The 27137-nt window shown below is 35.9% G+C and overlaps 1 protein-coding gene across 1 annotated transcript in view; it reads left to right on the top strand.

The window, feature by feature from the left end:
• Positions 1-25997, top strand: part of Trmt61 (tRNA methyltransferase 61) — a 224387-nt gene extending 198390 nt beyond the window's left edge. Inside the window, exon 5 of the mRNA XM_081758959.1 lies at positions 25711-25997. Within this exon, the coding sequence (XP_081615085.1) occupies positions 25711-25938 (228 nt within the window). The 3' untranslated portion in view covers positions 25939-25997. The remainder of the gene's footprint in view (positions 1-25710) is intronic.
• Positions 25998-27137: the final 1140 nt, after the last annotated feature.

Below are 27137 nucleotides of genomic sequence, written 5' to 3' on the forward strand. Positions count from 1 at the left end.
TTTCCCTTGTCAGCACCGAGGTTATATGAGACGTGGACCTACAATTTAAGGTAGAATTTAAACCACCGTAATGCATTTAAATTTTAAGGCTCTTCTACTGAAAATCGAGCGTGGGATTCTGAAAGACGCGCACACCCTAGCAATTAGATCAGCGAGAAAAGTGGGGATGGAATTGTGTCTCCAACACTAACCATGAAATGAAATGAAATGTTGAGTTTTACGTCCCACGGTTATGCCGGTTAGGCTAAAGGAGACGGTGATAATGAGTAATGAATGAAATGGTGGAATGAAGAAAGTGGGAGGAAACGGGAGAATCCCGAGAAAACCCACATACACGGTGTTTGTCCACCACAAAGTTCACTTGACGGGAGCAGGGTTTGAACCCAAGACCCCTAGCACCAGAGGTGAACGCTCTACCACTGAGCCACCGCAGCCCCAACACTAACCATGTAACCATGACGAGAGTTCTGCATAACTTCGTGGTTTGGTTGTTACGCATATTCCTTTTATTTTTAAAATTGTGTACTATTTTGTAGAAAATATTGTTTTCAAATTCTTTTTTGTTTGTTTGTAATAGATGGGATCACTTTTCACTTAAAGAATTGGATATTTCTATGAAAATATCCAGTTTAAGAAAAGAAATTTTCGTATGAACTCTTGCATGCAAGGTAACCATAGTGAGAGTCTTAACTTTTTATTTATAACCAATTTTCATCCTACAGGTATTAACTGATTTTCCACAACTCAATCGTGGTTTGTAATGAATTGAATGGATGATCTTTTTTAAGGAGATAAGTAGACATCAGCCATTAACTGAAAGCAAAAAATAGCAAAGATAGCAATATGATGCACCTGTGACGTTATACTCTGCTTAATAAGGAAATAAAAGAATTGTGTAAGGAACTTATGAGTCAAATAAAAACAGAATTTGACCAAAAATTGTAAAGTTGTACATAGCTCCAAAGCTAGAGTGATTAGTATTCAGGGAATTGATATATAAAAGTAGTGGAGGGTAGTTTATTATATTTTCCTGATTAATTGTATTTGCCTCTTAATTTACATGTTAGTCCAGTGTTCAATTGTATTCCTTGTGTAGATAAACTCGGGTTGATTATATAGCCAGTTTTAGAAAGACGGTTAAATATGTATTATTTAGTAATTTAAACGTTGTTGAAAGTTAACCTGCACTTGCCTTAAACTAAATCCTATAAGACGTAGTGTTGGAACTGGAAAGCTAAGCTTTGATGGTGTTAGAAACTTTGTGTAATTTTCCATAATGTTAAACAAAACACTCAAATAAGGAAACTATTTTTCTCCATTATCAACAAATAGAGAATATTAAATAGAAGCATATTTTGTATTATCTGCTATTCAAAAAGGTTTGGTTCTAACTTTTGCAAAAATGCTAAACATTTCGAAGTTGGTGAAGTGCGTGCGTTAGTTAAAAATAAATCAAACTCGAGAATATTTGAAGACCTGCTGTGTCTCTGTAAATTAAAATATTTGTTATCCTGTAAGTTTGGATTTAACACTTGTAGCCAAAACAGTTTTTTTTTTTTCAGACGTGTTTCGGGGGTCACTGCCCCCCGGAGCTCTGAGAGTGCCCCATCCGGAAGAGATCAAAATAATACATCTATAATATAATAATATACTAAGTAGAATAGTAGCTTGTGAAAATAATGTTCCCCTCCGAATATTAAATGTGCCCTCCGGTACACTTTCTTTTCTGATAGAACACTGAACCGAACCTATAAATAGTCAGTCAAATAAGCATTTAAGAATTAACTTACACCAAAGTTTGAACCAAATCGCTGAGTGAAGACCCTGACATTTCCGGAGAATATAGCTCTTTTTTCTGAAATTAAATTGTTCTGAAATACAGCAATATAATTTATGTTATATTGATTTTCGACCCGCACTTATTGTGTTCTGTGGAATGAAAAATAAACCATACTTAACAGAAAAGCAAAGAGCTGATCAAGATGAGTAGATGATGTTAAATTGTTCTCTTTCTCCGATCAGTTACTGTAGCTTCGAAGTGGACACCAGCATTTTTACTTCAAACGCAACGCGTTAGTGATCCGATCTATTACAAATTTTACATGCAAATATTTCGGGTCATGGGTAATCGACTGGTTGATATTTAACCCCTAAGTTTCCCATGCACATCACTACAGGAGGTGATCATTTTATGAGCAATCCGGATCTCAGATAGAGCGTCTTGAAACCTATCATGAACGGAGATGTATCATATTACCACCATCAGTGATCCGCCTTATATTCAACCCAAATAAACACACACATATATACACACACACAACCACATGAGGGAGTGTACAGTAAACAAAAGTTTCTCCCAGACATGTAACACAACCTTGGGGAAGGAAGAAATATGTTAATATCCTGTATATGATGAAAATACAAATAGCTACGATTAGATATGAAGAAGAAACGTTGCAAATTTCCGAAGAAGCCAGAACCAAAAATTACCTCTTTCATGTTGTATTTGTGTATATGCGTGTATGTACAATCTCAAAGCTTAATCAGTGGGAAGGAAGAAAAGAACAGAAAGAGAGAGAGAAAGCAACAGCTAAATGGTGCTTTCTTTTCCTTCGATATTTTACTCGAACATTACCGAAACCAAGGTCAGTAAGCTTTTAAAGCATAGGTAGTATTAAGTGAACAGAATAAAGACTCAGCTGAGATTGCTTATACTAGAATATTAAGTTTAAAAGAATTAATGATTATTATAGTGAGCTTACGTTCTCTTTACCAAGATGTATGTGCGGAAAAAAAACTAACAGTTTGCAACATCATTCACTGTAACATCATAATTAAATGAGGAAAATCGTTTCATCAACTATAGCGAGATGAGGCCGTGAGCCCTCATTAGTATAATCACATTGAGTAAGGATATGAGAGAAACATGGCTTCTTCTCATAGCATATTTATCAGTTACTGAATCTCACATTTATCTATATCAAGAGAAATAATAAATTGAGTTATACATTCCGGTAGGTATGTGTCTACTAACTTCGAAATATCCAAAGCAATTTTTACTAATTTTGAAGTATTCATAATAGGAAAATTGTCTGATACAGTACATAAATAAGTAAAGAATTCATTCCAATAGAATAAAAACTGTGAACTGCATTTGGATTGGCAACAAGCGACGTACTTTCCAGCGGCATAAATATTGATTTCCCTATTTCTTCGGAAACTACATATAAAAATTTATTCCGAAACATAATTATTTCCAAATTTTGAATCGAGTTATCGCACATGCCTGGCCGATGAATGTTTCGTTGTGGTGCAATACAGTATTGTATTTATCTTACATCTTGACAAACGTTGACTTACGTGTTAAAAACATGTACTGTATTCGATCAAAACAATACATTTTCAGAGCTGATATGCATTTTTAAAAAGTTTAATTAAGCATGATTCAAAAAGTAAAAATTTCAATAACATACCACAATCTTATCCGCTGGGGCGACGAAAGAGTATAGTAGACTCTTCTTTTATTATTTGAATTATTATTTTGTATTGAATCAAACGGCTATCCGTAGCGGCATTCCAAGAGACGTTCGGAATCCGTTAAACCAAATAGATCCGTTAGTGTAGAGCGCCTAGGACACAACACCTTGACTGTTAAGTATTGTAATTTCATTAAATAAGAAAGCTCAAGTGAAATTTCGGGTAACACTCACTGTCAGAGCCGTAACTAGAGACTTCGGCACCCGGAGCGAAGTAGAATTCGGTGCACCCTACACTCATCTCACCAAGCTTTTCCTTCTTCTTCTTCTTCTTCTTTTTTTAATACATATGAGGGAAGCAGCTTTTGTTCCTATGCTACGCTGATTTTTTATCAAGCTGCTTGGACAGATAATTGCAACAGCTAAAAGCGATCATTATGTATTCTTTTAAATATAAGAACTGTTTTCAAGAAGCTTATTGTGGACTTTTGTTAAACTTGACAAAACTACTTTTGGTTGGTAAACAGATCTACTTGGAGAACAGTTATGAAAATGCTTTTACAATGTTTGAAATGGGTAACAACATTAATTTCCAGTTATAATTGTAAACTTTTGAAATTTCATTCTGTATGTGACCACGCAAATAACATTTAACTTCGATTCTTTTGCGATAAAAAAAATATTTTGTGAAATGTAACAGAAATTCAGGAGTGCGAATTTCTCAATATTGATTCACGAATCTGAAGAATATGCTTACTGTTAGTGTTTATATTTAAAATGTAAAATATAGTTTGGCTACTACATATCTTTGAAATTATAGTAATTACTTAATTTCTTAATGAATGCAGGTTCTGAATTTGAAGTTATTATTAATTAACATATTAAAAGCACACTAACATACACATATATCTATAATAATATTATTATATTATTAATACATTATTAATATTTTAATATTTATTAAAATGCTTGAAAAGTATGTGTGTTTATGGACGTTTATATGTTTGTGGCCAATTCTTTCGACAGTGAGTACTCGGGAATCATACGCTGTAGAAAGATGCCGTTTTCAGTGATCGATTGCAAATTTTATGTAGGTTGTTCAGTTCTAATTGAATATTTTTTTAAACATGGCCGTTATTTCTTTATTACATTTTTAGCGGTACACTGAAAGTATTGCAATTTCAAAAAATAAAGCATCATAAACTACGAGTTATAAATTCCAACACCACATATTTGTGTACAGGGGTTGTATATCTCTCAGGCGTTTGTTTCATGCCAAAATGATGATGGAAAACTAAGGATAACCATTTCTCCAGTCTAAGATGAATCTTTATTGTTTGGAGTGTTTTGCCCCATGAACACTATATATCACTGACATTATAATTAATTGTGTGTGTAATGTATTTGCTTATTACATACTGCATGCAAGAAGAAAGAAAACACTGATCATACATGAATTAGGAACTCAACTGGAAGTAGGCTCAAATCTTGCAAATGGTGCGATATATTGAAAAAATAATCGAAAAAATCTGCCTTGTATGGTACCCCTTACCGATTTTTATCGAACTGTCCTTCACTTGTGTCTGTAAAGGGATATGTACAAATGTTGTGAGGAATGGCAAGGAGCTTCATGCTCATATATAAATGATACGCTGTGTAGAGGGCGCAAGTTCAGCTAGTATACTATATAATGTGTGTATATGTTGATAGAAAAAAGTCACACAACTAGGCCGCGGTGGATCAGTAGTAGAGCATTGACCTGTGGTGTGTGGATCCCAGCCCGCACCAAGTGAACTTTGTGGTGGACAAACACCGTCCGTGTACGTGGGTTTTCTTGGGATTTTCCCGTTTCCTCCCATTTTATTCTTTCCATCATTCAATTCATTTCTCATCATCACCGTCTCTTTTAGCTTAGCCGGCATAACCTTGTGAGGATTTCATTTCATTTCAATATCACACAACTAGATACGAATACATAAAAATTACCCTGGCGATACAAGAAATTGGTGGATAAATAATCCTAATAAATTCCTTCATATTGGAAGCATTTCATGTATCAATGAAATAAAAAAAAATCAGTATAATCTGTCTGAAAAAGGCGAAATTCGTTGCTTTAAGTTCTGATCCGCTAAATCCCTATTCCACAACTGTTTCAAGTTCGAAAATATTATTCTCCTTGTTCAGCTTCATTTTTAACATTCCCACTCAAACAGGAGCTTGTATGTGTCTCTTGATCCCTCTCATTTTCATACCTTCATCCTCACTATCGTGATTAATCCGATTGGGTAGAAAAGTGGGATTAACCAATCAAACTTATCACCATTAAAACGCCAAATATGTATTTCAGACTTTTCAGACTTTGACCTTTTTTGTTTTGAAAATACCCCTGCGTTCACTATAAGTAATATTCTGCACCTTGTATATCACATCGTCATTAACAAATCATATTTAATAAGTCTTGAAGTAATAAGTAAAAACTTGTGACTCTTATAGAAACATTTGGGTTGCGATCGGAGGGAGCAAGAAAAGGATGAGAGTCCATAAGAGAATTTTTTGGCTCTAAAAATCTCTAAAAAGTGAAAATGTGTACTACAACAATTCTAACTACCCGTGTTAAATATAGAACATACCTACGTAACGATGCAATAAATATTTGTTTCACACTATCCATATTGACATTTATTTTAGTCTCAAACTCGAGCAGTTGAAGAATTTTTGCGAAAAATTGCAGATTTTTCGTTAATCTCATGCTTGTTAAATTATGAGTGCAACGTTGATACCTTTCTTATTTATATAATACTAGCTGAACCCACGCTGTCTACACAGCGCATCATTCACATATAAGCATGAATCCCCTTGTTGTTCCTCTCATCTGCACATGTCCCTTTGCAGACACAAGTGAAAGGCGTCTTGATAAAAAAAAAAAAAAAAAAAAAAAAAAAAAAAAAAAAATCGGCAAGAGATACCGTAAAGGGGAGATTTTTTTCGATTACTTTTTCAATATCTCGCACCGTTTGCACGATTTGAGCCTACTTCCGGTTGGAGTTTTTAATTCATATATGATCAATATTTTCTTTCTTCTTGAGGGGCCGCGGTGGCTCAGTGGTAGAGCGTTCACCTCTGGTGCTTGGGGTCCCGGGTTCGATCCCAGCCCCCGCCAAGTGAACTTTGTGGTGGACAAACACCGTGTGCGTGGGTTTTCTCGGGGTTCTCCCGTTTCCTCCCACTTTCTTCATTCCACCATTTCATTCATTACTCATCATCACCGTCTCCTTTAGCCTAACCGGCATAACCGTGGGACGTAAAACTTAAAGATTTCATTTCATTTTTTCTTTCTTCTTGCATGCAGTATCTAGTAAGCAAATACATAAACTAACTAACTCTATGGCCTATGGAACTCGGAGGTTCAATGCCGCGTTCACAAAAGCTCTCCACTGACTTCTATCCTTAGCCAATTGGATCCAGTTTCTACTTTGTATTCCTATTTCTGCGAGATCCATCTTAATATTGTCTTCCCATCTGCGCCGTCTTCCTAATGGTCGTTTTCCGGCTAGTCTTCTAGTTAAGATTTTGAAAGCGTTCCTTCTTTTCTTCCGTCCTGGCAACATGACCTGCCTACTTGATCCTCCTAGATTTGATGACCCTAACAATGTTGGGTAAACCTTATAAATTATGTAGTTCCTCGTTATGAAGTTTCCGCCATTCCCTATTCCCGTTTCTTTTGGGTCCGAATATTCGTCTCAGGATCTTGTTTTCAAATACTTCGTTCTTCCTTCCGAGTAAGCGACCATGTTTCGCACCTATACAGAACGCACCTATACATAATTATCGTTTTATATATTTTAAAATAAGCTAATACATTACACATACAATCAATGATAATGTCAGTGATATATATGGGGTTCATTGAGCAAAACACTCCAAACAATAAAGATTCAACTTAGTCTGGAGAAATGGTTATCCTTCGTTTTTCATTATAATTTGGACATGGAACAAACTCCTGAAAGACATGCAACCCTTATATACAATTATATGATGTTGGAATGTATAATAGGTAGGATATTATGCTCTTTTTTTTATTTTAACACTTCCAGTGTATTCGTAAAAATGTAGTAAAGAAATAATGGCCATGTTTTTTTTTTTTTAATATTGAGTTAGAACTGGACAATCTACGCAAAATTTGCAATCGACCAGTGGAAACGTCATCTTTCTAGAGCCTGTAGTTTCCGAGATCTCACTGTCGAAAGGATTTGCCACAACCATATAAACGTCCACAAACGTATAGTTTAAAAAACTCCAAAGATGGCAGCACAATTCATTTGCATTTATTTTGGAGAAGGCTTATTAAAATGCAAAGGCTTTGAACAATAATTTAAAAGGATAAACCTTATGAAAAAGATCTCTTTAAGTAATTTATTTAAAGTACACATAGTTTAAAATATTTGTCTGTTATAAACGTGAAATCACAAATAACCGTAAATCAAAGATTTGAAATCAAAAGTTATAGGTTGTAGCTCAGGCGCTTTTGTTCTGGAATGCATGTAATTTATTTATACAGTATACTGCAACAAAATTAGCTTATGTGTTACAGACTTTGGAATAATATAAATGACAAATTGGTATGCCATATTTGGAGCCGAGACATATTCGAATAATAAGATTAACATATACACATCTCGATTTCCCGAAAATATTCTGAATTGTAGGATTAACCCTCCATAGCACGTGTGGTCAATTGTAACATCAAAGCACGCGCGCGGAGTCTCACTCCGCAATATTTATTTATCTTAATTTTAATATGTATTTTGTTTTGAACCGATAGTAAATTGTTTAATATTTTCTTTGCATTTGTTTTATAATTGCCCAAGTATGTTTTACAACACACTCTTTTAAAAGTTTTAAGAAAACTAATATTTCTCTATACGCGGAGTGTGACTCCGCGGCGCGTGCTACGGCGGGTTAAACAGAAGTTTTCTGGAAATAGCATATTGAAGGTATCTTAGTTTTGAACCAGTGCAGCGATTTGCTTAGCCATATACAGGCTTGCTTGTTTTTTTTTATGCTAACATGTCGATGGCAGGCCCCTCATTTCAAACTGTAACTTCATTCGCTTCTGCTGTGGGTCCAGGTAAATGGCAACGTTGCATTTTCATTTAACATTGGGCGCATAAAGAGTGTACAACCCAAACGGCTCGTCCGAATTAAAAAATTCCTTCACTTTAGATTGAAAACAACATATTTGGAGACGGTTTCTCCTCTTACATTTTATTGTAACTCTGATAATAACAGAGTTACCCTGTGTCAGGGGACTTTTGAGACATCCTGTGTAATAACCGTTGGCGTCCTGAAAAAACAAAATATTTTCAGCGCTTCTTACTTTTATATGGAATAAAAGTATATTCAAGCACAATGTGCTCAACAAAAAGTGAACATCTGTTTTTCCTCAGCTCTATTTAACACCTCTATGCACATCAATTTCTCATTTGAACCTAGATACCACTATCTCTGGTACGAAGGATTAGGTCCCTAGCTTAATGAGTATAATGAATAAAATCGTACCAAAGGATTTCTCAATTTTCTCCCATTTTCACATCATACTAATTCTTTCATAATCAGCTTTTCTTTTATTTATTTTTTTTTTAACTTCCACGTAGCATAATTTTATATATTCACACATTTACTCGAGAAAAAATCCTTTAAGTAGAGTTTTCATAAAGGAAAACATACATCATAGATATTGTGAAAGATTCTACCCCATTTGTAAGATTATTTTCCAAGTTACTTAGCTTCCTAGATAGCTTTACAGACATCAACAATCGTTCCATACCAGAATCACACATTATTTGCAGATTCTAGAAGTATGTACTTCGCTAACTGGTGGCGAATCCCCTTTGTGCAACTTTCATACACTATTATTCTGGTCCACAATTATCTTCTGTTTGATAATATATAATCTGTATATAGGGCAAAAACAACATAATGTGCAATGTTTTACAACTTCTTGTGGAGGTCCAATCGACAGAGAAAGCTATATATATAACGCACTAAGTATAGCGTATTGCTTGAAGAGCAATCTGGTTCTGTTGGTAAAACTTTCAGTAGGAAGTACCTGCCTGACAACATGCTTGAGAAGCATGTTTTCGCACGTGGCGGGGCTACATTACGATAATATCTCTCTTTCTTCTTAGTATCTAAAACATAGCTGGAGGTGCTTCTTAGACATACAGACACACAGAATGTATATAGGCATCCATACACATTTTCTCCTTCATTTCCATACAAACACAGATAGCTAACCATAAAGCACATCTACGCCCAAGATGTCACCGACAACGTGTCACGGAAGAGTCCATCCAACGTGTTATTAAATGAATCTACGTAATTTGCATAGCTTTCACAGTGAATGACAGTGTGCCCTGAAGACCAGTAGAGTTGCCTTTATGATGAATTCATCCTTGTGTGGGTTCCATTAAGGATCGCCCATTTACAATTGAAAGCCTTATTTTCTTCACTAGTGTTAGTTGTAACTGTTCCCTCCCTTAACGTTTCACCTATAGTTCCAGTTGACAGTCAGATTAGGTGTAATAAAAGGATTTTCATATACAGTAATTTGATTCCACTTGCTCACATAGCAGATAAAATTCTTTGGAATTTATTGCATGTTAAACAGTTAAATGATGTAGCAAGCCAGTTTCTGGAGGTCTAATCGTAAGATTTTTCATATTTAGTTTAACTATTGTTGCTGTCAAGAATTAACGATCATGTCACTAATAAAAAGTGCCCAGGCTTGGATACATTTCTAATTGCACTTTTTGTACTAATTTCAGGGTGCTGAATTCAATGGAACTATTCTCAAATATATCCGCATATGAGATCACAAGAAAAATGGCCTCAAAGTTGGGATCTTTGAAGTACTGTTTATGGCCATAATGAAACTACGCACGCTTAGATACATTTAATTTCAATAACTCGACATTAACGTGTATTCCTTCTTGATTTTCCCACATTTTGTTTAAAGTGACAACCCTGAGTATAGCCTATTAGTATAACCGTTATTCTCCGAATAATGCAATAAATAATTGCGTTGAACAAGCAATTCCCATTTTATTCAGTGTCCAATAGTAGTGAATGGCGATAACAAAAAGTCCTATTCTTGATTATTAAGGTCTTTATATTGGGGATGTCTGGATTTAATACTTGGTTCTTATCTTTAAATTCTTTCAGAAATATAACTACAAATACTAATAATGAAATCCAAGAGTTTAGAAAATCAGCACCATATTGGAAACATTCCCTAATATACAATAAATGCGTGCAGACTTAATTCGCTCAATTCCTCCCTTGTGATCTAGTAGCTAGCGCGTTTGTTTTTCATGTAAGTGGTTACGGGTTTAAATCACGGTGGAAAAGTACAAAAAAAATTCAAAATTATTCACTTCCATTTATTGCCCGTTTCCTTTAGCTTAAAGGACATAACCGTCGGACGTTACGTAAACTTTAAAAAATTCAATTTAATTCATGCACTTCTTTACACTGTTATTTTTTGCTTAAAGAGGAACAACATTGAGTGTGCTTGTGTTTGTAAGCATAAACGGAACTTAAGCGCTTTTTCTGGGAAGAGAGGGCGTGAGAGCTCACCAGGAGATTCGCACATTGGACATTTTTTTTTTTTAATTTTGCTCAAAGAAGGCGTTAAAAGAAGCGATTGGACTACTGAAAGAGAAACTTTGTATAGTAAGGCCCTGTATGGATTTCCTTACTCCTCCCCACATTCAACATGAATTTTCCCTGTCCCCGTGCTCGGATTTCGCAACTTTTGGTATTATATTTGTCTTGTCGAGTACTACAATAATTAATCAAAACATCACGGGCTCTGTATCGATGTCCCCTACCTAAAAATGTTGTCATCATCATATTTTCTTTATGGTTGGTCTGTGCAATGGAAATTACACATCTCTTTCCTATGTGGGGGCATTCCTTTGATCATTGTGACAGAAATTTGGATTCATGAAAGCAAAACTGAAGAAAATGGAGACAATTTCAACTGCTAAACCGTGTCTCACAGCAATGGTACCGTGTCTAACATATTCTTCGCCATTTGAGATTACGATGGATAGGAGTCTACTAAAGAATTGGTAAAATGGGATAGCGGAATACCGGTACTGTTTTCCTAAACCCATTATATTAGGCAGTGCATTTAGGACCCAATCATACAAATTAATGAAATACACAGCAAGTAGTACTGTACTTTGCTCAACAACATACTTTTCTACATGTGCACGTGGAAACAGAAATGCAGTCAACCAACGGCTAAAAGATATTGCACTCCAAAGTGTAAATCACGCTCCTGTAAAAATCCTATAAAGAAAACGATGTATGTGATATGTGTAAATAAATGGGTGAAGAGTTTTGTATCTAGTTAGATATGATGTTTAATGAAATAAAGCATAAAGAATACACTAGTAATGATATTATACAAATCTTCCATGATATTACTACACTAGGTTACATGTCATTGAAATTAGGTTTTCAATTATCAACTTCATCAAAATCTTTACTGACATATGTCTCGATTCAACATTCTGCAATATGCGCCCTTCTTCCGAAAAGGCCATCAATTTATATTGCAAATTTTATCTAAGATTGGTCTTCAGGGAAATGGGATTCGCTCAGTCTGAAAACAGTTTCTCTGTAAATGAGAAAGAAAAGAAGCTAAAATATAAACAAATCCAACAACAGATAAGAGGATTCTTTCACAGTTGGTTTATCTTCATTGAAAGTTTTGCCGGAAGACAAATTCCGTAATGGTTACTTACGGGGAAAACAAACTAAATATGATCAGTTTGGAAGATAGATCCTTCTCTAGAGGGTGGCCAGATCAGCTCCTTTGCGAATATCTTCAGTCTGCACTAAAATTTTCAGTTGTTTGTTGACTAGTTAGATTGGAGATTACCGTCCGTTTCAGCAGCCAGACTATATGAAACATGGGCTTACAACTTCACGTGGGATTCGAACTACATTAACCCCCACCGGGAATCGAACCCCTGTCTCCCGCACCGAAATCTCATATGCTAACCATATAATTACGGGAGCTCAGTTATTTGTTGGTATGTATGCATAAATATAAAGTGAAATCAAGTGAGCCTTTCCCCCCAAAATGATCTCAGCCCCCTGTGTGTTCTGGCTTCGGACCTGTTGGGATCGTACTGTAAAACTTAGCGTGAAATCAGTAATGCAGTATGGACTTACTACTAATCAGTTACGATCATACCAATATTTGCAGTAAACACCATCTCGAAAATACTGAAACACATATTATTATTATTATTATTATTATTATTATTATTATTATTATTATTATTATTATTATTATTATTATTATTATTATAAAAATTAAAGCTAGAGAATGCTTTAAGTAATTCATCTATTTATTATTATTGCACCAAGGCTACTAAATATTCTACAATTTTCAGTATTCACGTAGATTACGAAATTTGCTATTCTGATTACAATTACAATTACAGCAACCGACAGTCTGTAATATAATTAGACTACGACATCAAACTCTAGTCACATTTTGAGGGCACTGTTGCTCAGTGGTAAAGCGCTCACTTTCAATGCTAGAAGTCTCTGGTTCGATCCCAGGCCAGGAGAGTTTGAGGTGGATAGCATCGTGCCTATGAGTTTTCTCGGAGTTCTCACGTTTCCTCCCACATTCTCATTCCAACATTTTTCATTATCATTCACCTTCATTAATCATCCATCTCCTTTAGCTTATACGACATATCTGTGAGACATAAAACCAAAAATTTCATTTTGAGTCACATTTATCAATGTACCGTCTGGCATAATCAGTAGCATAGCTAGAATTTTTTTCAGGGGGGCCAATGAAGGGCCCAAGAAAATTTTGAGGGGGCCATCTCCAAAGAATGAAGAATTTTATTCACATGAAATATATATATATATATATATATATATATATATATACAGGGTGGGCCATTTTAATTAATCCACGGAAATATCTAAAAAATGATAAAACATAGAAGAAATGTTTGAAGTAAACGTTATATATTGCTAAGGGGGAAAACCATTTCCGCCAAAGGTACCCCTCCCCACCCCCCGGAAATGGGGGTAACGGGGGGTAACTTTGAAATGTCAAATGGGAACATGGGTCGAGTAATACCTCGTTCGAAAGGTCTTGGAAAACTAAGTAACACTGTACCAAAATTTGTTTCATATGGAGCACCAGTTTCAAAATGGCCGCCATGATATAGTTCGGAAACTCCAGTAGCCGTAGTATGAAAACCATGGGAGGTAGATGAATGGAACAAAATTGAAATATGTAAATATCATAGGGCATATCGAATGATGTGACCCCTGCGATCCCAGCGTTTTTCCTGAAGGGATCTTGTGAGCTAACTTCAAAATTTCAATGTCCGACCGGACAACGGTTCGGGCGTACGCTTGACCTACCCAATGCTGTTTGGAAGGCAGACTTCAGGGATAGAGAATTAGTGCACTCAGTTAATGCGGATTGCCACAGTCAAGGGCGCCCATAAGGGGGGCAAGGGGGGCTCTCGCCCCCCTAGTGGAAATTGTGCTTCGGAATATCGAAAACTCAATAGAATTTTTAGAATAGCTACAGCAAAATTTGAAACTATATTTGAAATGTCGCTTTTTCTTGCCTCCCTTGGAAACCACAACATGGGCGCCCTTGGCCACAGTTACATTTTGATTAACTATTAGCACTCATGTCATATTGTGAGCTTGAGGGACGAAACAGTGTGTATATCCCCGAAATGCTTTCCGAATAACCAGCACGCATTGCATAAAAGTTTCTGTGGCGACGGAGATTAACAAATTCACACGTTTGTAAGTTCCAGCAACAGCATTATTCGAGAACTTCTTTCGTATAACGTTCCTTCTGTTTTCGCATCAAATCATACTTAGCCATAGAGATATGCGTTACCATTCAAATAAAATTTCACCTTTTTATAGTCACTACAGCGTCATCGTTACAAACAAATGTTTCAACCATACCATACCTATTTGTAAGGTAGCCTTAATTTGCGAATTAAAGTAGAGTTCTCATTTGAACTTTCACTGTTACTTTCCACCCCACTCACATACAGAGCACAGGAAAAGATTATTTTGCAGGACTCTGATATCTCTCTATACATTATGGCAATTTTACTCTAACATTTTTATCTCTGTTGTATCATTCTCGAGCCTTGGAACACCTCCGTGGTTTTCCTATTTAATTTTCGTTATTTTCATTTATCTCTACCCGTATTCATACTATGGGCACTAGACGTTTTCTTAGACACATTCACCATGTCTTGGCGATCATTTTGAAAACGGTGTCTCATGTCGAAAATATTCTTACAGAAGCTGCTTGATATTCATTTGTCTATGTAACATGATGTTACTCGCTTCAAGTTGATATTTGAAATTTTCAAGTTGGCCCCGGTCAGTTACCTACTCCAGTTTTTCTTCTGTTGATTTATCTCCAATCGTTTTCATACTACGGATACTAAACCTTTTCTCTGACACTGATACTATGTTTCGGCGGCCTTTTGAGAACACTGCCATTTCACCTCAATCGTTTCCTCCTGCAAGATGTTTGATTTTGCAAGATTTATCGAACGAGGTACCATTCGAGTCATGTTACTATTTGAAATCTTGAAGTTAGCACCCAAGATCCCTTCAGGAAGGCCACTGGGATCACAGGGACCACACTATTCGATACGCCCTATGATATTTACGTATTTCAATTTTGTTCCACTCATTTACCTCCCATGGTTTTCATACTACGGCTACTGGAGTTTCCGAACTATATCATGGCGGCCATTTTGAAACTGGTACTCCATATGAAACAAATTTTGGTACAGCGTTACTTAGTTTTCCAAGACCTTTCGAACGAGGTATTACTCGACCCATGTTCCCATTTGACATTTCAAAGTTACCCCCCGTTACTCCCATTTCCGGGGTGTGGGGAGGGGTACTTTTGGCGGAAATGGTTTTCCCCCTTAGCAATATATAACGTTTACTTCAAACATTTCTTCTATGTTTTATCATTTTTTAGATATTTCCGTGGATTAATTAAAATGGCCCACCCTGTATATATATATATATATATATATATATATATATATATATATATATATATATATATATATATATATATATATATATATATATATATATATATATATATATATATATATATAATGTGTGTGTGTGTGTGTTCAAGGTGAATGTTTTCATCTTTCTTGTTCATGATTTTACTCTTTTACAGTGAAAATGTAAGAATTTACTACCTCAAACAACTAGGATACATTAACACAATTCATTTCTAATGAAAATAAGTAGTTATTTAATCACGGCTTTTAAAATATGTGTGGCTGGTTGATTTAAGTGGAAGTAGAGAAATACACTTTTACAGGTAAAGAAAATAACTTTTAGGTTCATGCCTCTACTTAAGAGAATCTTTCTATTCTTGTAGTCAGCAGCAAACTTATCAACAACTTCAAGATCTAGCAATTTAGCAATTTTCTTTAATATAAAATAATCCTAAGTTTTTAAACCTATCAATCATTGAATTGCATATACAGTGTATGTCTTTCATCTTGAGACATGAGAATGACCTTTTACATGTACCACTAGAAACTGATATAGTCAGGGCCGCCCACAGGGGGGATGTATGGCGCAAGCTGCGCCATTGAGAAAAATTTTGGGGGGGATTTTACTCTACTTTCGAACTAGCAATTTTACTGTAGCATAGCATTAAAACACGATTTTGAGAAGCTAATTTTCAAAAATTTTCCGATGTAAACCCCCGTACCCCTTGCTTCGATACTCGATGAATGAAGTATCGCGCAAGTAGCCGTATGAAAGGAAAGGTTGGCTCGTTTTAAGAGAGAAGGGCCGCCCACAGGAGGGATGAATGGCGCAAGTTGTGCCATCGAGAAAAAAATTGGGGGGGATAAAAAAAATTGGGGAAGAATTTTACTCTAATGTCGAATAAGTAATTTTGCTGTCGTCAGAATAACATTGGAACACGATGCGATTTTTTTTTTTTTTAAATCTCGAGAATGAATCCCCCTACCCCCTGCTTAGAAACTCTATGAATGAAGTACCGCGCAGGTTGCTATATGAAAGGATGGGCTGGTCGGTTTATCGCTTTGTGTAGGTAATTTACCCATTTTCTGCTGGGAGCATTTATTTATTTCTTATTTATACCATGTACGACACTTAATAAGTAATGCTGTTCAATTGCTACATGATGTATAATAAATGAATTAATAATATTTTGTATAGTTTTCTGTTTGTGCGATTACATTTTCCAGGGCCTGCGGTAAACTGAAAACCAGCTCAAAAGTGGCATTACTGTGTACAATAGAGACTTTCCGTGAGAGGTCGCTCCAGTAGTATTCTATATATTCAGCTCCATGTATTGTACAGAGTGAAGCCAGCTAGGCAGTTGTTCGTTTTTCGCAGATCCTGGAAAATGTAATCACACATTCACACACATAGAAAACTATAGAAAATATGATCATTCATCATACATCAAGTAGTAACAGAATATTGTTACGTATTATATGTCGTCCATAATAAATAAATAAATAAATAAATAAATGTAAACGTAACCGAACAATAGATCGGTTAAAATAGCGCCAAGAATTGAAATCACAAAAATGAGCGCCAAGTGCTGGTGAACAACAATTACAAACACTCAAGGAATCACTTTCAAATTTAGATTTGAAACTTGCCTATGTTGTCTGTTGAAAATTATAAAGTAGTTTGACATAATTGTGAGCTGGTGGTAACCATACAGACAACAGCCAAGTTTCAAATCTAAATTTGAATGAGCCAGTGAGTGTTTGTAACTGTTTCCACCAGAACTTGGCGCCTATTTTTGTGATTTCAATTCTTTTTAAGGCCACTCGTACTTGGCTCTTTTATAGGAATGTTTTTTGTTGGATATCACTTCTTTTTGTAGGCTAATTTCGAGGATAACATTTTCTTTTGGTATCAAACTCAATAACTTGTAACTTGCGTCTTACTTTTCATGTACAAGGAAATTAGGCCCCTATATCAATATTTTGTAAAGAAAAAATAATACTACTAATTGTAAAAAAGAAGAAGAAGAAGAAGAAGAATACCTGTGCCATACACAGTGTGTAGAATTTTTATACCCTTCAATATCCTTATAGAACATATTTAGTATTGTACACTACCAAGACTACTAATAAAAGTAATGCCATTTTTATAATTACTACTGCCCCTACTACTACACCACTACAAGCATTCTATAATACTACTACAGGAAATAAAAAACAACAACAAAAATAACAAGTACTAGTACTATAAAAACTACTGCTATACTGGGCAATTGTTTTTAGAGGACTTGAGTTTTGAGGAGGGAAGAGATTATTACTTTTGGGGGGGAATGCGCCATCAGCTTTGGGGGGGATGGGCACCCCTGGATATAGTCACTGAGAATATGGCTTGTAGGTTTCTAGGAATGCGCTTTTGTAGACGCAAAGATCAACGAAATTCATCAAGAAATCAACTTTGGTTTTCTCTCGTCTTCATACAACTTAATTGTGTTTGGGAGGATTTTGAGTTCACATTTTAATATTTCCAGACCACTTTCATAATGCTGGGCCATAGGCTCCACAACATGGGTACCGATTACGTGTGTGCTTCGGGGCTCCAAAATTTTTAGTTTGATAGAAACAATATAAAATAAATATTTCTCACTTGCCATTATCAAAAAATAATAAGCAATTAAAACATTGGAATGCAAGTTAAAATTTCTAACCTCTAAAACACAATTTTTTGTTTCAAAAGTGTCTATGAAAAGGCAACCAAACAATATCTTGCCCTCTTCTTTGCCTGTCTCTGGCCTAGTTAATGGCAGTCCCATAATAATAATAATAATAATAATAATAATAATAATAATAATAATAATAAATGAAACTTTATTGTGAATGTAATCGAGCACAGCCCTTTATGACAGTGTTCGTAAGGAAATCAATCAAAAAATATTGACACTCCCCTGAAAACATATAACACGTCCTACTATTGATATGCAACCACATAAATTTTGGAAAATCGGCGCCGTTGCTCTACAATCTTGTAATTTAGAAAGTTTTCACTTTTTGGATGTAGATCAGTAATTGATATAATGATTTTACCACATGATCCAAAGTAGTTTTCCATCGCAGTGACTGCCTTATCAATAGTAGGCAGAAAAATGTCTCTTAGTATATTATCTTTAGAACATTCGTTTCCTGCCTCCAATGAAGAAAGAAATTCATCCAAAATGAATTTGTGATATTTCGCTGGCGAATATCTAGTTTGTTTCCACGAGGAACCCCTATAATCTATCTGTTTCCGGCTCTGGAATTTCAAGATAATTTTCTTTGCATATCCTCAAACATTCTTGATATATTTGTTCGAATGTTGTTCGTTGAGAATCATATTCTCCAGACCTCATCTTCGACAGTGTTTGAATTAATGTATCTGCAAGAATCAAACCTTCCGATATGTCTGCATCTACTTGAGATAAGACGAAGCGCAAAGTTGTAGCATGACAGCAGTCATCTCAAATTTTACCAGCGCAAAAACACTCCCTCTTGTACAGATTACACTAATTTGCCGGAGGGAATGATGGAAGTAAATAAATATTACAAGTTCTAGATTTGGTTTAATGCCGCATACTAATATAAATAATTGTTTGGTGTATAAACTGTATTAATAATAATAATAAAGTAAAAAGTGATTGACAAGGACAAATGTTCTTAAGAGACAAACGTCGCACAGAAACAGGAACTGAACTCTAACATGACATTGATTTGCCGTCCCAGCCCACTTTAAATTTTAAACCTTGCCCTTGAAGCTTTAAAGTTTCACTTTAAAATAAATTGCCAATAATTATAATTTATTCTTAATATTTCAGAATGTTCCGATTTCGCACTCTGAAAATATGGTAGCCTAATCAGTGACAAAACTAGATATTTGGCGCCCAGGGCAAATTTTGCGATTAACACCCCCTTCATCTACATCTACACCAATAAACATACAGATTAGTTTGCTGGTGCCCAGGGCAACTGCCCCGGTTGCAGCATCTTGTTTTGATCTGGCCGTAGTTCAATTATGTTTGATTACATTTACCCTTGAGCTCTAAAACTGAGTAATGAATTTGCCTTTACATCATTAAAATGATAAAGTGAACACTCTTTGAAGCAAAAGCAAAAGAAAAGAAAGAAAAGAAAGGAAATGTTTTTCTTTTCCTAATATCAAACAGTGTCAGAACAGACATTTCAATGGGAACTCCTTACAGCAAAAGAAGTATACGTGGCCTTTTTCTTTCTTTTGTTTACCTTCACTAGTTTTTTTTTCCCCCTTTAGAATTTAGAGTGAATTCAAATACACAAACATTTGAGTGACTCACAATCAGTGACCAAAGCTCAGCGGTAGCTTAAGATTCGGAAGATGGTGTGATCGATCCCTCATGGATAAATATTTCGACTGAGGAGTTACCAGGGTTCTGCCTCGGTATCACTATGGAAATTTTTTTTCGCCCTATTGATTCATTTCCCTCATTTCTATCCTCTGAGTCACGAATGTTTCAAAGACTTAAAATAAATTCAAGTGTAGTTGAAGTAACTTAACGCTACTATCCTGTAGTCAATGCTAAATTAATATTGTTAGTTTTGAGATTAAATTTGAAGGAGGGATATTAATTAGTATATCCTGTTGAAAATTCATGTCAGTACTGATTTACTGTTCTGCATAATTCCTACAATGTAATTTTCTCAGAAATTCTTAATGCTTAATTTTCTCAGAAATGCATATTTTGACGAAGAACAAATATAACTATGTTACAAAAGTGGGTATTTACTGACTGAACTTACTGAATGGAATATCTGTGGACCAGTCCTACAAACTCCTGATATCTCCAGCAGTATTAGTCTGTGTGAGGGGTCACTAGGGGGGGGCAAGAATTTGAGCAAGGGGGCCTGGCCCACCCAGGCCCTCCCTTGGCTCCGCCACTGGTCATAATAATGTTCTCCATTGAACTTTATTTCCAATTTAAGCTATTTACCTAACAACCTAGGCAGGGTCACTAAGTCAATAAAACAAAATTAAGATATCTAGTTTAATTTTAGTTTTGAGACTTCGTGTTTCGCATCATTACTTAACACTAAGGTTTGAAGGACAAAACGTACTATGAACGTGGGCTGGGAACTAGTATCGTTAAAATTATATTACGGTAATGCATTATTCGAATAATTATTTGCAAAGCGAAACGTTTGATTATTGTTCGAGAATTGCAAACGAATATTCGGATATTCAAATAACAGCAAATAATTATTCGAATACTATGAAGGCTGTCCAGAAAGTAACAGACGTTTTGAAATTTAAAAAAGTAACAGAATGAACAAACCAAATTGTATTATATAAATTTGAAAGGTACACTCTTAAGCTATTTTTCCACATAATAGCCATGCAAATTAAAACACTTATCATACCGTGGCACACGTTTTTCAATATGGTCACGGTAGAAATCTGCCTCCTGCGATTTCAACCACTGGCTTACACCGGCATGTAGTTCGGTGTCAGTATCAAAACGTTGTGTAGCAAGCCATGTATCCATCGCTGGGAAGAGGTGGGAGTCGCTAAGCGCCAAATCCAGGCTGTATGGTGGGTGATAAAGACCGCCAAATCCGAGCTGTCCTCATCTTGAACATTGGAATGACCATTTTAAAAATCAATGCACCATTGCCTCAGTCGGCTTTCACTCATTATTCCATGTCCGTACACTTAGTTCAGTTGGCGATGGATTTCAATTGGCTTGTGGTATTTTAGCCAACAAAAGCCTAATCACAGAACGCACCTCACAAGAGGCGGGATTTGCTATTGCAGCACACATTGTAACACGTCACAGAAAGCACAGTAAGAGCGTCACAGTCCTCACGCTATCACAACTGGATGCGTACTGAGTGTGGCAACGTTCTGACACCAAGATTGCGACTCTAGTCTCGCCCACTGCCGCGATAGGCCAAAACGCCTGGTACTTTTTGGACAGCCCTCGTATTTGAATAACGAATCTTTGAGTAATTTGAACAGCACTACTCCGAAACATGATCAATCCTCAAAGTATGGATCGCTATCTACCATATATCGCCTCGAAGAGAGCTAAAGTACAGAACCAGTTCCCATTGCCATATGCTTCAAAAGGGTAAATGGGAAACTAGGAAATAAAGAACTGGAGGGAATAAACATATTAAGATTTGAGATACCACATATAATTGGAGAATTGAATAGACACTTGTTTATTTTGTAGGGCTTCATATAAGAACCGTAAAACTTAATCGTTAAATCATTAAAAGTTTGAAATAAACAAACCAGAAGGCACTTTGTCTTGTAGCTGTTGATTTCTATATATCAAAAAAGTACTAATGATCAAGTGGAATTTAAAGAATGTACTTCAGTTGAAGAGTCATAAAATAAAAATTGTTTTTCCAAATAAAGAGGAGAGGGAACTTGAGTTGCATTCCTTTGAAAAAATACTATAGAAACCAAACCGGACGCCAGATATCCTCCGTATCGGCTTCTTTTAGGTTGCAGTACTCTTTTGTTGATTGATTCGGAGTTTCACGGCCCTTTTTAGCACTGAAAATGTATGAGGCATAAACCTATAGCTTAGCATGGAATCCTAAACACACGACTCCCCACCGGAAATCGAACTTGGGTTTCCTGTGGCAAAGGTAAGCATGTTAATCCTATAGCCATGATGAATTTCGAGCTAAAATATTCGTGTATATAAATCAGTCAGTAATCTTTTTTAATTTCTGTGTAATGAATGCTTATAGAGAGCGTGTCCGACAAACCTACTTGAGCACAACAAACTTTTATATCTACGAGTAACCAATCATTCAATTAAAATTCAAGCAATCAGGGTTTTGTGACATCATCATACAAAGACAAACTGTGTACAACTCTTTGTGTGATGTCACAGTTAAAGGCTAAATATGGCATTTATCATATTACTTGGATATCGAATTACCATCATCTGAAATAATACAGTATTAAAGTATTCATTTAATTCTTTGAACTGATGCAACAAAATATATAAAATTTAAGTTCAGTATATAGGCCATACACTTCGAAATTTTCTGTTTCCTAATATTTCCTAAGCTATGCATTCCCTTTAAAAGTAATGAAGATGAAAACGTTTTCCATTTAATATTTTGTTCTAAATTTAATGTATCTTTTTAAAACCATAGCTATATAACAGACATGAAAGGTTCAGATCACTGGGAATGAGACTGGGTCTTCTCCGTTGAAAGCGCTAACGTTAACTATTTACTCACGAGGGAGTTCGTTTTTGCGTTGCAAGAAATATATCTAACTCTACTCCATTGCTTTAGAAGACGTTTCACTCTCTTAAACAAGGCATAGGATCAAATCAACGAAATCAATCTGCCCTAGCTATCCTTTTTTCCTGTGCGTATTAGGTGAGTGTCGTTTCCAAAGGCCAAAAAATCAAAATGACTATACCTGGTTAATTAAAGTAGTCGCCGTATGCGACCACACAATTTTGTCATCATCATCCAACGATTCGATTCCGTGATGAAGGATTTCTCGAATCTGCGATTCGAAGAAATTCTTAACCGGATCTTGCACAGCCCGATCATAAACGAAAGTCTTCCATTCAAAGAAGTGATCAAGATGCCGGAACAGATGGTAATCAGAGGGATATATAAAGAGAATACGGTGGGGAAAGTAGGGTTTTATAATGCTACTCACGGAGAGCTTGGATTCTTATTTTGCGTAATATGTTGACGAACATTGTCATCCAACATGAGGACGCAATGTCTGTTGACATTTTGCAAACAAGTTTGCGGTGTATTTCATGGAGTTCAGCATTTAACGATGTGCATTGATGTCTCACCTCACCTGAGAAAGACATGATGGATCACGTCCACCATTCAGCAATAGCACCGTCTGTGGGTGTTGAGGTAGTTTAGAAAACCATCCTGAACGTTGATGATGATTCAGCCGTTATCCTGACCGTTTACGATTGTCATGACATCCATTTTTCATCTGAAGTAACAATCTGATGTAGGAAAGTTTCCCGGTAATTCCTTACAGTCAGAGAGCTACATACCTCCAGATGGTAATTCTTGTTGACTGGTGTCTGCTTATGTGGCACCGGTGAGTCAAACCTTTTTATCTTACCTTTTGCACGAAGCTGCCGAACGACAACGGTATAGTGTATGCCTAACTCGTCCGCAATAGCACGAACACTTTTTTTTTTTTTTTAAGGATCTATATTTACAGTGTTCCTGAGGATTTCATCCGAACATGATTTTTTTCAAGTGAACTTTGTGGTGGACAAACACTGTGTGTGAGAGTTTTCTCGGAGTTCTCCCGTTTCCTGCCACTCTTCATTCCACCATTTCATTCATTATTTCATCATCATTGTCTCCTTTAGCCTAGCCGGCATAGTCGTGGGACGTAAAACTTAAAGATTTCATTTTCTTCATACGAACATGATTTTTTTGGTACGTGATTATTTTTCGATGCTGTTTTACCGAAATGGAATTTGACAAACCAACGATGGATGGTTCATTCACTATTCCTTGCCCAAATGCAGTGTTAATGTTTGCGGTTTGTTGTGCATAATATCCCAATTCTTAAACCAAAAATCGCTCAGAATTGTATGTTCTCATTATGCGTTTTCATACGACCCTGTTCAACAATCCACTAGCTCCTGATAGTCTAGGTACCTCGCGTGTTTCCTGAACGTGTACAGAGTTTGTTACGTTAGACTCGCTACTTTAGTCCCTCTCTATGTTGTGTTGCTGAGGTCAGTTTCCCACCATACGTCAATTTGACAATTTCATTCACACGAACCCTATAGCACAGTCAAGAATTGCAGCTGTAACTTCGTATGTGTTGGTACCGCATATGAAACCTTGTTTATACATAGACTTTGGCATAATTCTAATCATACACGGAAACAAGCTTCATCGAGTACTATGAGGCAACAAAGGTGAATGTGTAGAGTCAGAAAGCAGTCTTCTATATGCTCAGCTAATCTTCAATTTTACTGCCGGCCATCGAAGCGAAGCGAAATGAATTGAAATCTGTAAGTTTTACGTCCCACGAGTATGCCGGTTAGGCTAAAGGAGACCGTGATGATGAGTAATGAGTGAAATAGTGGAATGAAGAAAGTGGGAGGAAACGGGATAACCCCCCCCCCCAAGAAACCCCGCGAGCACGGTGTTTGTCCGCCACAAAGTCCACACGGCGCGAGCTGGGAGCCACCGAAGCGAGCAGGCGGAGCTAGTGTGTAGATATACAATACTGGAAGAAACTCATCTAACAAAGAACATCCGTATGTATTGTCAGAATGCGATGACACTCGTATTACAAAATGTGTGTTTGTAGAAAATATTTTGATATTTTGAAGGTCCCAGCACACCGGTCACCGTAGAAAACTGGTTAATTGTAGTGTTTACAGACAGTTTGATGCTTATAGTTTGAAGGTCTGTCTGACAACACAACGAATGTAGTTGTGTGTGTGAACCCGTTATATGTGAATCACATACCGTATGCAATGTCAGGACAACGCCATCGAACGCACATCGCCACTGCGATAGCTGTAATGGTCGTTCCATAGAATTGCCTCTTCTGTGTGTTTCAGCCCGGATATCATGCTGCCTCAGGATTTGATGTATTGGGCTAAAAGTGTTGTATTTTAATGTATGGTTCTGATTTAAATTAATTCTGATTGAATATTTTTAAGTGCATTAATTTGGTGACCTGATTATGCATTAGTCATCACTTTGGCTTCATCAGAAAAACTAAAACTTCCCCAACAAAATAGTGATCATTATGTATTAACAAAATATTTTGGTTAGATTATAGATGGGTCCATTCTGTTACATATTGTTGCCTAGCTTGGTTTAGTGTCTACAAAAAGCCAATCATCCACGTATCCAATATATTTCTCGCATTGTCCGTTTTGAATCGATTTAATAAAAATTTATTAGTATAAACCTGATATTTTGATCATATAATGTTGTTTTTAATGCAACTATCTTAAGTTTTGTGTATTATTAGTATTGTATTTTTACTGATCTCAGGTATCTAGTTTAGAGTCCAAAACACATTAAAATAATGTTTCTTCTTTCCTTCTTATTTATATCAGAAAGAAGAATCGTCATCAGAGAATGCAGAAAGTTCCAGAAACAGCATGGGTAGGACATACAGCGTTGATGAAAGAGGCCGGGAGCAAGTAAAATTTATTACTGGTATCCCTCCACTTTCCATGCCAGGGCATACGGGATATCTCACAGTAGCAACACTGCCTCCAAAACGAATATTGGTCAAACGAGAGGGCTTAGAAGCGGAGCAGGATTCAGAAATGGATACGTGATGATGTGTATAGCTAAGTGAAACTTGAGTAAATAAAAAATACATTATTTTCGTATCAAATGTGTTCATTGATTTGTTCCTGGTAAGAATTCTAAACTGAACTTCAGACTAGTATTAATGAACGATAAAATAAATCAGAGAAATGTTTATGGAAAATTGTTCAATAGTATTAGCGTATTTAAAAAAACTCAACATGAGGTATATCATATTTGAATCGTTAGATGTTATTGAACTGATCAAAATGACTAGTGTGAGGTGAAAATCTTCGCGCATAATTTCGAGAAATCGACGAGAATTAATTTAATGGCACTAAAAATAGTCATTCGTGACTAAAAATAGTAGGCTGACCCCCCCCCCCCCTATCAAAGTGAACTTACACCAAAACATACCCCAGCAATCCTTTATGACACTAGCAAGAGACCAATAACTCTGTAGTAAATGAGATGATAATAACTTAAAATTATCATTAACTCTTAAGTGTCAATTTTAAATATGTTTTAATTAATGTTTTCAGACTTGTACGCATTTCTTGTAATATTTTGTCCTCAATGTAGCTATAATTTCAAAGACTACAACAGGTTAACTTAACTGTCTGGTACGTCATCTTTCAATTGTTCATGTGAGCTTTCTTCATCCGCAGTATGTAAGGACATGTCTTGATCAGTAGATATCAAGAGATCGTTATAAGGGTCATTGGATGGGCTTACCAGAAAGTAACAGGAAAGGAAAAGAACTACAAAAATAATTCTTATTTACCATTTTATGCAATATTAATAGTGGTAAATACGGAAAAAGACAAAAAATAAAATCTGTTGTGTAATTTATGATGTTGCTATTTAGTCTCTTCTATGCAACATTCTATGCTAATACTTTATATTTCTACAATCTTTTTTTTTTTCACTCATATATTATGAATGAAAACTCAGTAGTATGTAGAGCTCGCTGTAGCTGATTCTCTAGATTTACTAGAACAGACTGTTACAAGTAGACATTGTACGTAGTTCAGTTCCAGAACTCGAAGACGACGGCAAATCCCAAGGTTGTTTGTGCATATCCATGGAGTTATTCTGTATCGTACCCACGCGGTTCACACTCTTGGTCGGGATTCCCAACAGTATCGCATTCTGTATGTTCATGTCCTTAAGTTTATTAAATGATCGAAGCGCGGAAGCCGGAAAAACTGTGTTATCCCTAAGTAGT

Source organism: Thermobia domestica, chromosome 5 (assembly GCF_964235325.1).
Source record: "Thermobia domestica chromosome 5, izTheDome1.hap1.1, whole genome shotgun sequence".
In the NCBI taxonomy this organism is placed as follows: Eukaryota; Metazoa; Arthropoda; class Insecta; order Zygentoma; family Lepismatidae; genus Thermobia; species Thermobia domestica.